Raw genomic sequence first — 12,776 nt, 5'->3', positions numbered from 1 at the left:
GCGTTTTTCTTTTTCCCCGGCTATTGATGAACCCGAGGACCTTGACCGGGTTATCTGCAGTTCTGGCGACTGTGGAGGCTGTGTTGCGGGCTGTGTTGAGGCAACGCTAAGGCAACGCTAAGGCAACGCTAAGGCTCTCTCAGGCCGATCGCAAGAGGTGGCCAGGGCCTTAAGACGCTGGTCTCGGTCCCTTAGCTGTTCCGCTCGTTACTGTGTCCTTTGGCGAACGAGCGCAATGGCAACACTTGTTTTCACGACTACTGCCGGGCCATTGCAACAGGTGCAAATCGGTCCCGCGGATGTGATATCAACTCTTTCGGCAGCCTACACAGCGGTTGGGTGGCTTGGAGGCTTAGATGGAGTGAAATACATTCTCTCTCGCTCCCTGGGCGTGATGCGGCCCTCAAGCAATCATGTCCTAAGCAATCGTCTAGCAACCCTCCTCGGTCCCAGCATAAGCTTCAATAATTCCCAAGTCCACATATTGACAAGCGACCATGGCCCGGTGAGGTGCGAAATCCCAAATGCTGAAGAGGCTTTCAGTGGCGACCAGAGCACTCAGCTCGTGGGGACTCACTCTCTGTGCGTTGGCCCATGAGTGCACTGGTCTCACTGCTGTCAGACTTTTTGCAAATTTCCTAGCACCCGCAATCTTCAAAGGTGCCAATTTGCTTGTCGACTCTCTACAGAGTCAATTGACGGACGATGGCCTCTACGAGCGCGTCCTTAATGAGGGCGCTACGCGGGGGCTTCCAGAACTTTTTACGGAGAGTACGGAGCGGCTAGATCTTCCAGTCGGCGATGCATCGTGGCTTCGGAGGCAAATGCATGTCAAAGGCTCGGAGGTTCCGGTCACCGAAATACACATGGTTGCTGGCCTCCTGAGGTGGATCGCGAAGGGCGACACACAGCCGTATTTTACGCGCAGTGGCCTGGTGGCCCGCACCGCAAACTGCTTGAAAGTTGTTGGATATTTTATTGGGTCTATTGAGGTCTGGGATGGAGTACCTCCGCGACCTAAGCCACTTGGCCCCAGGTGCATTGTGCTTGTTCTTGGTGGGAGTGAGGAAACGGACCATTTGATGGCCGCAGCGGAGGAAATAATCCAGGACTGCAACCCGGTTTATCATTACACACGCAGCACTGTGGGCCCCATGCTATACCACAGCATTGGACCTCACTATCTGATCGACCCAGAATGTCTGCAGGAAGACTTTGAGTACATTAATCATTCAATTGCGACTCGGATCAGAGTCTCATATCGTCTGGAGAATGTCCGAGATGTTATAAAAGAGGATATTTGTGGGATAATCGAGTGGGAAGACTCGCAGCGTCAAGTTTCTGCAGTTGAGAGAAGTCTAGCATCCATTTATTTCCCCCTACTTGCCGACCATGTCGCTCCATGTTATAGCAGGATCGCAACACGCAGCATTCTCACCGAGGTCAGAAATCCACGGCGTAGGATGGCGGATGCGTACGACGATGACCTCACTGAGGGCCTAGCCCGGTTCCGTACAACTACCCTAGCTATCGTTATCGCTCTTGTCTCTACTCTTTCGGATACAGAATTCTGGAACATACGGCATTGCATATCAGTTGATCTTGCACAAGAGGCCTGGCTGGAAGAAATGTGTGCTACTATCAACCGAACCTTTGCAAGTTCGGTCGAATATAGTGAGATTGTGGATCTGCTAGCAGCAGTCCACGTGGGTGTCGATGCTAGTGACAGTGTTGGTGTCAACAAAGAGAAAGGAGTTCTTTCACGCCAGATCATTGGCTGGAGAAATGGACGATACTCGGTCATTCCGTCATTGCTGCTGGAAATGAAGCCCTCGATGCATGCCGTCCGCCTAGCTTGCAGGGATTCGTTCTATGCTAATCTCCGTGTCCACCAAGATGGTTCTATCCATTCATCCTATGGTGGGGCGATCTACACGGACAGGGACCGGTTCTCGGTTCCACCTCAAGTTTCGCAACAGCCGTATACTATATCTTCAGGGCCCCATGAGCCTTGGGTAGGCCCGGCAAGACCAAACCCGCCGAGCAAGCCACTATATCTTAGCATTGAACGCCAACCAAGTTATAACAGCCCAGATGTCTGTTTTATTGGTCGGGTGGATGGAGATAATATTGGGCATGTTTCAATAAAGGCTGTCCTTAGGGCGGTGGCTCGCAGCTTTGAGGTGACAGAAAACTGCGACCATCGTGATGCAGATACCAAGCATGTCCTAAATATGGATGTAAAGTACTGGCTACAGGATCGGTATGTCAAACCGTTCGGAACGATTGATATGCCGGGATACCTCGCTGTCCTAGATGATCCGCAGTGGGCATTATTTGTTGCTGGACAGGTCGAGCATTCGCACGGCTGCATAGTGGCTCAATGCCTGGGCTGCGCAAGAAAAGCTCTTGTATCAAGTGTTGCTCAGGGCAACGTGGATGGTGTGATATTGATAGGCTATATGTAAATTGGTTGATCCCCTGATTCAATTCGAGATACACTAGCTGCAGACTCTGTATTTCTCATATTCATCATCCTAAATCTCTCAATTGCTATATATATGCTACCAGAAGCACTAAGAACAGCCATAGAATTTTTGGGGCGACAACGGTGCTTGGCTTGTGCCATGTAACAGCCTGGAGCCGCAATATTGTAGTGTAAGCGCTCACAGGCCAAGGAGATTTCGCATATGTAAATGGCACGGAATATTCTTTGTGAATACCCCCATGGGCTAGGCACGTTAGCAGGGAGGTCTTCATCTGCGCATCATTTTATACGGGTAAGACAATACCCACCTCTCGGTCACATGAATTATGTAAAATGCGTAAGAATGTACGGAGTAGTTGTTCTAAATATCCTGTCTTGGGTCTGCGCTGAGACCTGAGTAAATAATATGCCAACACAAAGAGGCCACGTAGAGTCCTTAACCTCTGGAATGATCTGATACATACTCCGTACATCCTCTATTGATCACAAATTCGGGAATATAGTAATACAAATAATATATACAAATAGTACTCCGTACAACAGCCTCATCCTAGGTTCAAATGTCTCTCGAAAGTCAAATTAGCAGACTGAAACCGCCGCTTGATTTCTTTGTATGTTTTACCCAACGCCGAGGTGACAAGCATCGCCAATTTCCATTTTATAAGCTTACTGTGGGCGCCCTGTAATGTTTCAGGGTTGTTAGTTGCTGGGCTCCCATTTGACAGGGGTTTTGAACCCTTGCACCAGCTGACTGCGCCCGCATATCAAGTTTGGTGAAACGGAAACGCTCAATAGAGTCAAGGTGTTAGACAAACATATTCATTCCGTACGTGTCCAAGCATATCTGCGGCTTAGTGGAGCGAATGCGAAAAGACCCGCCTAGAATTGATTCAACTGTAGCCGACAAAGCTCCTTGCGTGCTCTTGCATGTGAGGGACCAAATCGAACATGGAATATTCTAAAGGCATTCCAGGGCCCTTCGATACGACAGTTCCCGAGACAAATGCATTGCGGCCCAGGGCGGTCCATAATAACGTGGCGGCCACGAGAATTCGGGAGAAATAGGCATCTCACACGTGTGGCAAACTATGATCAGTCGATTGCGGCAAGCTTGTACGCTATTTCTTCGGTCAAACTATGATCAAAATCACTTAGGAATATTCCAAATTGAAATTCCAGGAATGAGACAGAACCTGAAAGGTGATATCAGAAGTGGCACAGAGTCTCACAAAGAGAGGGTAGGGCGTAGGGCACACTTAAGTACAATGTACCTAAATAGTGATCTACATCGTGCTGTGCAATATAGCAATCTCGTATACCAATTCTCCCCTTAAAACAACGGAGAACACTGTTTCAAATTGAATTTTGATCGCCAAGATGTTCGTCTAGGATTAGAATGGACAAGTCACCGAATTAATAAAGTCTGTGCATTCTGTGGATATCGTAGCCTCCGCTCATCAACCAAAGCGGGTCGAACTGGGCCAGGGCTATATACTCTCCACCTCACACTCCGTATGCCGTATGTTGAACTTGATATTCAGAAAGACTGGGGAGGTGTATTAAAGTCGTTCAATATTTCTGCAACTGTTTCCGTAGCACGTTATCAGTCTAGATCCACAAGACGGCAATATCAGTATCCGACAAAACAACTAGTCTTGAAGAGTAGTAGCACAGTGTAGATCACACGGCGTCCAAGACCAGAACAAGCATAGCGGAACCAAAAGCCTTTTTTCTTTCATTTATCATTTATCTTTTCATTTATCTTTTCGGTCTTTTTTCATTTACCCAGGTAACCTCCCCCTTTCCCCCCATTTTCTTGCGCGTCACGCGTGATTGGCCCGCACTTACTGCCACTTCTCCCAGACCGCTCACCCGCTTCATCCCCTTTCTTTCATCTCTTCACTTCCCGAAGTGGTCATATTCTTGGTACCTAGGTATTGTCAATTTGACATATTTATCTCTTCGATTTTCTGTCTGCCTGCCCTCTTGTTTTTCTCCGTGGTTCTTTATCAAACCCGACATCGGTGTGTTTGGCGAGCTCCCGGACCCTCACGTTTTCTTGATATACATACCCTGCAGACTTGGAACCCCAGGATCTTCTTTACTTCCCTTCACAAGTTCTGGTGGCCTTCATATTTCATCTAGCCTTGTCTAGATCTCAAAAATTTACATCTGGACCTGCACCGATATCCTTCGCCGACTCTGAAACATTTGACCTCCCCCGCTCGGCCATTCTACCTTCGGAATTCAGTCACCTCTCATGGAAATTGCGATTTAAGCTCGATATTCGCCGAAGATCTGTTTCCTTTATCCACTCGTGGATTGCCCGACTACCGCTGTTGACGCGATCACCATTCACCCGGAGGGATTTTGGGACGAGTGTGATGTTGCTAGCAAGATACTAGTCAACTTTAATTACTTCGACCATCGGTCTATCCTCACAACATGGGAAACACTCAAGGGAAACCGGTGTCTTGCAATGATGCAGGTAGGTTTACTGGACTGGAACCGGGGTGGACAGTCTCGGGACTTCCTCAGTCACCGAGAATTATTTCGAATAACATGCTGATCGCTTTTCCTCTACCAGTCAACCTCAATCATTTCCGGCTCCTGCGTGTCGTTGGAAAGGGCGCATTTGGAAAAGTGCGGATCGTTGAAAGGAAGGACACAGGCCTTACATTTGCCCTGAAATATATCCGCAAAGAGGAAGGTCTGTTGGAGCTTCAAAGCCACCGCGTTGAGAGAAATATAGCTGACACTCGTTACAGTGGTCCGTTCGGAAAGTGTACGGAATATAATTCGTGAACGGAGAATGCTCGAGCACTTGAACCATCCATTCCTTTGCAATTTGCGATACAGTTTCCAGGATATGGAGTACATGTGAGTATGCCCGAGTTGACCCTTATCGCTCCTCTCTAACCGAGTCGAAAGCTATATTGTGGTTGATTTAATGAACGGTGGCGATCTTCGATTCCATATCTCTCGAAAATGCTTCACAGAGGATGCGGTGCGGTTTTGGATGGCAGAATTGGGGTGTGCTCTGAGGTACATCCATTCGCAGGGTATCATTCATCGCGATTTAAAACCAGACAACGTCCTGTTGGATTCCGATGGACATGTTCACTTGGCTGATTTTGTGAGTTCTACCTGCTTGGAAAGCATCTGTGTGAGCTTCAGCTAACTTGAATTTCTAGAACGTGGCATCCGATTACCGACCGGGGAAGCCTCTTACAAGCAAATCGGGAACCTTGGCCTACCTAGCCCCAGAGGTGTACGAAGGAAGTGGTTACACGTTTGAGGTCGATTGGTGGTCATTAGGTGTCACCTTTTACGAGTGCATCTACAATAAGGTATGAGAGATTCATTTTCCATTTACTTTCCTTTCTAACCTTCATGCAGCGACCATTTGAAGGCCGAAGCCAAGAAACGCTGAGCGAAAACATCAAAAAGGCGCAGCCAAAATACTACGTCACCAATCCCGCAGTATCAGTAGCTTGTTTGCGGGCGCTGGGAGCATTGATGCAAAAGGACCGGAGTCAACGAATCGGCGCTATCGGGTTTGAGTCCTACACCTCGCACATGTTCTTCGCCGAAATCGACTTTGATGCCCTGGAGCGCAAGCAGATCCCGCCAGTATTCCGCCCATCAAGCGACAAAACCAACTTTGATGCGACTTATGATCTAGAGGAGCTGCTCCTTGAAGAAGCGCCCTTGGAGGCCAGAGCCCGCAGGCAAAAGCCGCGCGCTGAACTAAGGGACGATGCAACTGCGAAAGAAATTCGGGATGATGAGCTTCATCGTCTCATTGAAACAATGTTCGAACCGTTCGACTACACCCTGACTAGCTACCAAGGCAATGCCGCGGAAGCTATTGCTGCCGTATCGTGGGTTTATCTCCCATCAAGACCTATGCCCACTTGTACTAACAGTGTTCTTCCAGTAATCCCGAGGAGTGCCTTCCAATCGCGACAACAACACAAGGGAACACCACAACCCCAGCCAACCCAACCGTACATGTCCGGCAATTCTCACAGCCAGACCCTAAAAATACATCTCCCATCCAAGCCGACGGCTCGTATTACCGTGCTCCACCGAGTGAAAACATGACTACAGTCAGCGAGACACCCGACCCCAATGAACCCGCGACTGGCCAGCCTTCTTCCCCTTCAAGCCGCATGTCACCTTCACCCCCGCCTCCACCGTCCTTCCAACCGCCGCCTGCCCCGTCCTTCCACCGACCTCTACCCCCCAACAATCGACACCGCGGTGCCACACGTCAAATGAGCAAAAGTGGAGGCGTGCAAATGGTCCTAAACGAAGCTGGCAGCTGGAGTGAGCTGGCTCATAACTCCACCCCCGCTGATGGGATGGACAGTGGCGATGACAAGAGCAAGCAAGCCAATGGCATGCTATCATTCTTCAGTCGGAAGAAGGGTCGTGACCGCAGCCCCAAGCCGACTGAACCAGGCGTCCTAGGCAAAGAGGGCGCCAGACAGATCATTAGCGGATGAAAACCACTCGGCGCTCATGCGGGGGGCTGCTGACAATATACCCGCACCATATGGCCCCGGGGGCTAGTGTGCCAACTGGCGAGGTCTCTACTCACAAACTCATACTCTGGTTTGAAATCTCGGCCCGGAGACCAATGTTTACCATTTTACCACCCAAGGAGTCTGGCAATTAAATGCCCGCTCTGAGGTATTGCCCGGTTGCCACCACTTCGACACGTTCCGGTTCTCGCTCTATTGGGAGCGGCCGGAGGGAGACGGCCTTGCTGACCCTGTCTGATTGCATACTGCACATCGACTATGCATTTGTCTACGTTGATGTTTGCAGCAAGAGATGCGGTGCTCGAGGCACCATCTCCCTTTCATTCTATTAGATTCCCCGAACACAGCGAGAATTCATTTATTTCATCCTATCATCTCTATATATCCTCATCATCCTGTATCGCCTCTCCATCTTCCCCTCACAGCTGTACAGATATACTCATGGCAGACACAAACAACCAGACCCGAGCTTTACTTTTTATTTTTCATTTTTATTCTCATCGCTCCTCTTTTCGGTTGGCTTTGTTGCTTTGTCCCTTTCTCTTCGCAATGATGTCTTCTTTAACCTTGTATTGTGATTTGGAGTTTGCATACCATGACTCGTTGATACGAACATTTGTATTTTGGTTAGAATGGACTGGAGCATGTCTATGGTGGGATATTGTATTTAATGTTATCTCTTGCATTTCAATACATAAATTAGTTGCACTTTCACGTCCTGGTATCCAAACCGTTGTACTCTATATGTTTGTGCTTGTCCGTATCGACTTTCATATTTAGCTGTCACTTTTATAAGACGAGGGTTAGATCAGTGCATACTTGGTTTATACTTATATGTACATATCCATGGGCATAGTAAGTGCTCATTAGATACTCTCTAATTCCTAGGTTACAAGTGTACCTACCTAGGTAGGTACTCAGTGACGCTTACTTCAACAGCGGTAGACCTCGGGGAAAAGTCTCTAATGCCTATATCCGCATCGTGCACCATGGACGGGCAATGGGCACTGTTACGAAAGAGTAAGACAAGGGCCCACAGAATAGGAATATTGATTGATTGTCTTCAGGAAGAAACCTGGCCAGGCGTCTTTTGTCTTTTTATAGACAACCCCTTGCAGATCTGTACCAACCTTGGAAAGGCCCAAACAGGCTACTCTGTATTGGTCAAAGGATTCCAAGCTCGACTCCCCCAACTTCGTCTCCTGAGGAAGAAGTGACCTGCCGTGAAACGCTTCTTGATGATCTTTCCTCAATTTGACTTCATAGTGAGGGTAGTTCTGATGCCACGTGCCATGCTTCTATGGGATCTGTCAAGGTCCGGGGAATTGACATTGACAATTGACCCACCCCCATAGTTCGATACGATGGGAAATCTCATCTTCCACGTTTCTCTCTCCACTTTATAGGCTTCATCGGCCACCTGGGCATGACTAGGCATCTGTAAAGTGCGGTTTAGTAGCGAGAAAAATCTTCAAGAATTCCTTTGTTGGCTTCCCCAAAGTTCCGGGGTGTGTCCTAGTGAAATGAACGGGTGTCCGTCCACTCCTTGCCCAAGCTGGTTAGCATCCCGGAACGTTGCTCGGCCAAGCACGTTCTTGTGGGGTTGAAGACCATCAATTACTGTTTCAAGCTCAGCTGGAACTTGACCATTGAAGAAAAGTTGTAACCGAAGTGTTCCCCCTCAATTGCCCAATCCCTCTTTCGATTTTTAACGAAGGACTTCTGCTCCAATTCTCGGCGATGATAACAATTCCTTCCTAAAGCACGGCCGGTCAACGCGGCGATCTCAACGCTTTTACAAAAACTCTCCGCGCCGCCAGATGGCACCCAAAGATCACCATGGCCTCGCTGAGATCTCTTTGTGTGAGGTTCCGCTAGAGCAGGGGCCAAGTTCCCACCATGAGGAGGATGTCTTTTCCGATCTGTCAGCCAGCATCCCCAGCCTGCACCAGCTGTCATCGGGCGCCAGAGCAGCTACTAGGGCGGAGCGAAAGATGTCTCTGCTCACATGCTGTCAACTTTACCCAAAAGCCATCGCATGGTCAGTCGTTCTCTCGTCGACGATCATTATGGAAGGCTACGACACGACGCTTCTCGTCAGTTTCTTTACATTCCCGGGCTTCAAACAGAAATACGGAGCCCGGGATCCATCTCGTCCCGGAAACTTTGAAATCCCATCCCAGTGGCAATCGGGCCTGACCTCTGCAGCTGTGGTAGGCCAAATTATCGGCCTGTTTATGAACGGCTTCCTCGCAGACCGGTTTGGCTATCGCTGGACGATACTGGTGGCATTGGTCTCTTTGTCTTTCTTTATCTTTTTGCCTTTCTTCGCCGTGAACGTTCAGATGTTCTTAGCTGGCCAGGTCCTATGCGGGATTCCGTGGGGAATCTTTCAGACCTTAGCCACGACGTATGCGGCAGAGATTATGCCAGTTGCACTTCGGGCGTATATCCTCAGCAGTGTGAACATATGCTGGTTGATTGGACAGCTCTGTGCTGTTGGGGTAGTCCGCAGCCAAACAGGGAATCAATCGGAGTGGGCGTATCGCTTGCCACTTGCCTTGCAGTGGGCTTTGGCTGTGCCGATCATGATCGGGGTGTATTTCGCACCCGAGTCCCCAGGTATGATGTCCCTGAATCACACTTCTCCATCAGATATTGAATCTTACACTACAACTAGGGTGGCTGATCCGCAAAGAGCGGCCCGAAGAAGCCAGAAGAACATTACTACGTCTTACCACAGCACACGAAGCCGGCTGCAACGTTGACGAGATAGTAGCGATGATGACACATACCAATGAAACAGAAAAATATCTGGGCAGCGGCCAAATGACATATTTGGACTGCTTTAAAGGGATCAATCTCCGACGGACGGAGATTGCCTGTATGATCTGGGTTACCCAGCAAGCCTCATTCTCCAGCTCGGGGACTTACGCAGCATATTTCTATGAACAAGCCGGTCTGAGCGTCCAAAACTCCTTCACCCTTGCCATCGGTATGTACGGCGTGGCCATAGTTGGCGCGATCATGTCGTGGTTCTGGATGAGGCGAGCCGGGCGTCGTAGGATCTACCTCATTGGCCTCGCGGCCTCGATGGCTATCCTCGCAATTGCGGGTGGCATTGCATTCCTACCTGCAACAGATGCCCAATCATGGACTCTTGGTGGCCTGATTACCCTCCTCACATTCATATATGACCTCAGCATTGGGCCTATATGTTATGTCCTCGTTGCAGAGATCCCTTGCACCCGGCTGCGAGTCAAGACTGTGGTACTCGCCCGTATCGTGTATAATGTGGCTTCTATTGTTACCAATGTGATGACCCCACGGATGCTGAATCCTACAGCCTGGAACTGGAAGGGCAAGTCGTGCTTCTTCTTTTTGGGGTTTAGCGCCGTGTGTTTCGTATGGTGCTACCTGCGACTCCCCGAGACATTTGGGTTAAGTTACTTGGAAATTGATATCTTGTTTGAAAAGAAGGCTAAAACTAGCAAGTTTCGAGAACTTCAACGGCACTTGGCCAATAGGGGGTATTTCAGTGTGTCAGATGAGGTTCAGAAACGGCCGGCCATGTGGTGATGAGTAGTGTTGTACATAATATAAATAATATGTTTCCTCTGCCTTGGAGAGATTAATCAGCTTAATTGTCCATTCTTAATTTGTTCTAGTTCGTTAGATATGAAGAAGATAGCCATAGGCCACATTTTATACCTTTGCTGTGACACTAGGTTGAAACCACCTGAGACAAAAATAGTGTTGGTTTAAGAAGAAAGAAGAATGGACCGAGTTAGTATCGGCCTATCATGTGGCAGAATACTTTCAACGAGCTTCTGCCACCCGAGTCATCTCCTCGGACGATAAGCCCAAGAATTAATTAGCTCAAGGGACCGCTGTGGCTGACACCATGAAACCAGGACAGAAGTAAGCAACTGTCTCCGGCCTGCGGAGTCCAGAAAAGGAAAGGAGATTGTAAGCACTGAAAGCTAAGGGGAAGATAAGATGATCCATTATGCTAACTACGGCGGCCCTTCTGAAGGGGCGACGGGTCAGGCGATATCATCTGACTGTCGGTGACATCTGCCGCTCCCTAAAGAGTCAGGCCGACCTCGGTCGACCGGGCGTTTCCGTAGTAGACTAGATACATGAAAAATAATAAAGCAAAGTCGACGGCAAGTGCCGGACACGGGGGAAACAATAGAAACAAATGAAAAATGGCAAAGCAAAGTCGACCGCGAGTGCCGGACACGGGATAAAGCAGCGTCGCCCGAATGACGGTGACGGACAGGTAAGACTTAGTGAGGTTATGATAAAGCAACGGTGGAAACAAAGGCTCCTTGGAGAAGCGAAGTAACTGCTCAGGTAAGGGCACAAGGCCTGGTTGTGGTGCTGTCGCTGCCAGCTGTAGCGCCAGTTGTACCGTCGTTGGCGGTTGACTGGGTCCCGGCGTGTGTGTCGTCGTCGTTTGTGCCGGCGTCGTCATCGGCGCTCTCTTCATCTGATCCCGACGCGCCATAGGTGTCGGTGTAGGTTTGACGCACGCTGTCGAATGCATTTTGTAGGATGCACCTTTGCCAGTCCTCCCTTAGGGCTAGACGCTGGGCCATGTCGAAGACCATGCCATTGTAGTCTTGATGGTCCTGTAGGATCTCCTCGTTCAGACGGAGAATACGTTTTGCTTCGGGGGTATTCAGCTTCAAGTCTTTGTGTGCGATGGTGGTAACTTTGTTGGCAATCGCGTCAATGTAGTCGCAGTCGGCGAGCAGATCTGGGCTGAAAGAACCAAACATACGACGGATAACGTCAGTCGTGGTGTCTCGCTTTCGCTTCCGGTTCTCCGCCAAGACTTCGGATGTGGCTTCTGATATCGTCAATAGGCTCTCCTGTGGAGGTTCGGTATTATGGATGGAAGGACTCTCCGAGGGTGAGTCACGAGCGTTGACAAATAGAAGTGAGAGAGTGGATAGAAATGAGAAAGTGAATAAGAGTGTGAATAAAGTGAGAGCAAGATGAATAGCACGGTTCTCGCCTTTGACCTATGTCAGACACCTTATAGGTGGTATATCGCCAGGGCTTTTCACTTGACGGTTCGTACAGGTTTAAAAGATGTTGAGCGCGGTTGTTTGCGTCTTCCATGCACAATGGCATCTTTGAAAGACTTACCGTCCTTTTCTTTTCTTTTTTTCTTTTCTCTTTTTTCTTTTTTCTTTTTCTTTTTCTTTTTCTTTTTCTTTTTCTATTTATTTTTGACAGTAAGCAACGTTGCATGGTTCCAAGCAATGTTAATCAGTAACAGCACTATTCTCTCCGGCCTCTTCGTCATCTCCGACCTCTTCACCATCTCTACTCGACTCGTATTCAACGACCATAACCTTTCGTCCTTGGTACCATACAGGCCCGACAAGTTGACCCGAGTCAGTCTGGAACACTAATATCGAAGGGGAGTCCTTCGATCAAAGGGGAATCGTTCGGATCCTGAATTCCGATTCCATCCCCCCTACCTCACAGAATGGCCGAGAGCGACGAGAACATATCTTTCACCTCCCTCATGTCCGCCCTTCCCCCGGACCATATTGTCCGGACCATGTCAGATCTTGCCTAACAATTGCCTCGGCATCTACCTCGTCTTGATGCTTGGCAACTCTCTCTATCTCCATGTGGGGCCATAGTAATCCGTAGGGACTAGAAACATTCTATTCCCTCTTTCGTGTTTCAGGCTCACTTGTCCGACACCTGGCGCA

The 12,776-nt window shown here is 49.0% G+C and overlaps 5 protein-coding genes across 5 annotated transcripts; 3 read left to right on the top strand and 2 right to left on the bottom strand.

The window, feature by feature from the left end:
• Nucleotides 1-235: 235 nt before the first annotated feature.
• On the top strand, nt 236-2,468 carry N7519_003562 (uncharacterized protein; the record flags this gene model as incomplete). Its single annotated transcript, XM_057290340.1, has 2 exons — nt 236-582; nt 623-2,468. The coding sequence occupies 2 exons, from the start codon at nt 236-238 to the stop codon at nt 2,466-2,468; spliced, it is 2,193 nt and encodes a 730-aa protein (XP_057151542.1).
• A 2,465-nt stretch (nt 2,469-4,933) lies between these two features.
• On the top strand, nt 4,934-6,999 carry N7519_003561 (uncharacterized protein; the record flags this gene model as incomplete). Its single annotated transcript, XM_057290339.1, has 7 exons — nt 4,934-4,976; nt 5,076-5,198; nt 5,257-5,368; nt 5,420-5,624; nt 5,683-5,838; nt 5,888-6,372; nt 6,429-6,999. 7 exons carry the CDS (start codon nt 4,934-4,936, stop codon nt 6,997-6,999), a joined length of 1,695 nt encoding a protein of 564 aa, XP_057151541.1.
• A 1,859-nt stretch (nt 7,000-8,858) lies between these two features.
• N7519_003560 (uncharacterized protein) lies at nt 8,859-10,617 on the top strand (the record flags this gene model as incomplete). Its single annotated transcript, XM_057290338.1, has 2 exons — nt 8,859-9,660; nt 9,719-10,617. 2 exons carry the CDS (start codon nt 8,859-8,861, stop codon nt 10,615-10,617), a joined length of 1,701 nt encoding a protein of 566 aa, XP_057151540.1.
• Nucleotides 10,618-11,393: 776 nt separating this feature from the next.
• Nucleotides 11,394-11,825, bottom strand: N7519_003559 (uncharacterized protein; the record flags this gene model as incomplete). Its single annotated transcript, XM_057290337.1, has 1 exon — nt 11,394-11,825. The coding sequence occupies one exon, from the start codon at nt 11,823-11,825 to the stop codon at nt 11,394-11,396; it is 432 nt and encodes a 143-aa protein (XP_057151539.1).
• Nucleotides 11,826-12,317: 492 nt separating this feature from the next.
• N7519_003558 (uncharacterized protein) lies at nt 12,318-12,607 on the bottom strand (the record flags this gene model as incomplete). The annotated part of the gene is made up of 2 exons (XM_057290336.1): nt 12,318-12,455; nt 12,542-12,607. 2 exons carry the CDS (start codon nt 12,605-12,607, stop codon nt 12,318-12,320), a joined length of 204 nt encoding a protein of 67 aa, XP_057151538.1.
• Between the last annotated feature and the right edge of the window lie 169 nt (nt 12,608-12,776).

Source organism: Penicillium mononematosum (assembly GCF_028829835.1).
Source record: "Penicillium mononematosum strain IBT 11891 chromosome Unknown utg000002l:1.0-8112719.0:1.0-8118358.0, whole genome shotgun sequence".
Lineage (NCBI taxonomy): Eukaryota > Fungi > Ascomycota > Eurotiomycetes > Eurotiales > Aspergillaceae > Penicillium > Penicillium mononematosum.
This window is presented reverse-complemented; position numbering and strand designations above follow the sequence as displayed.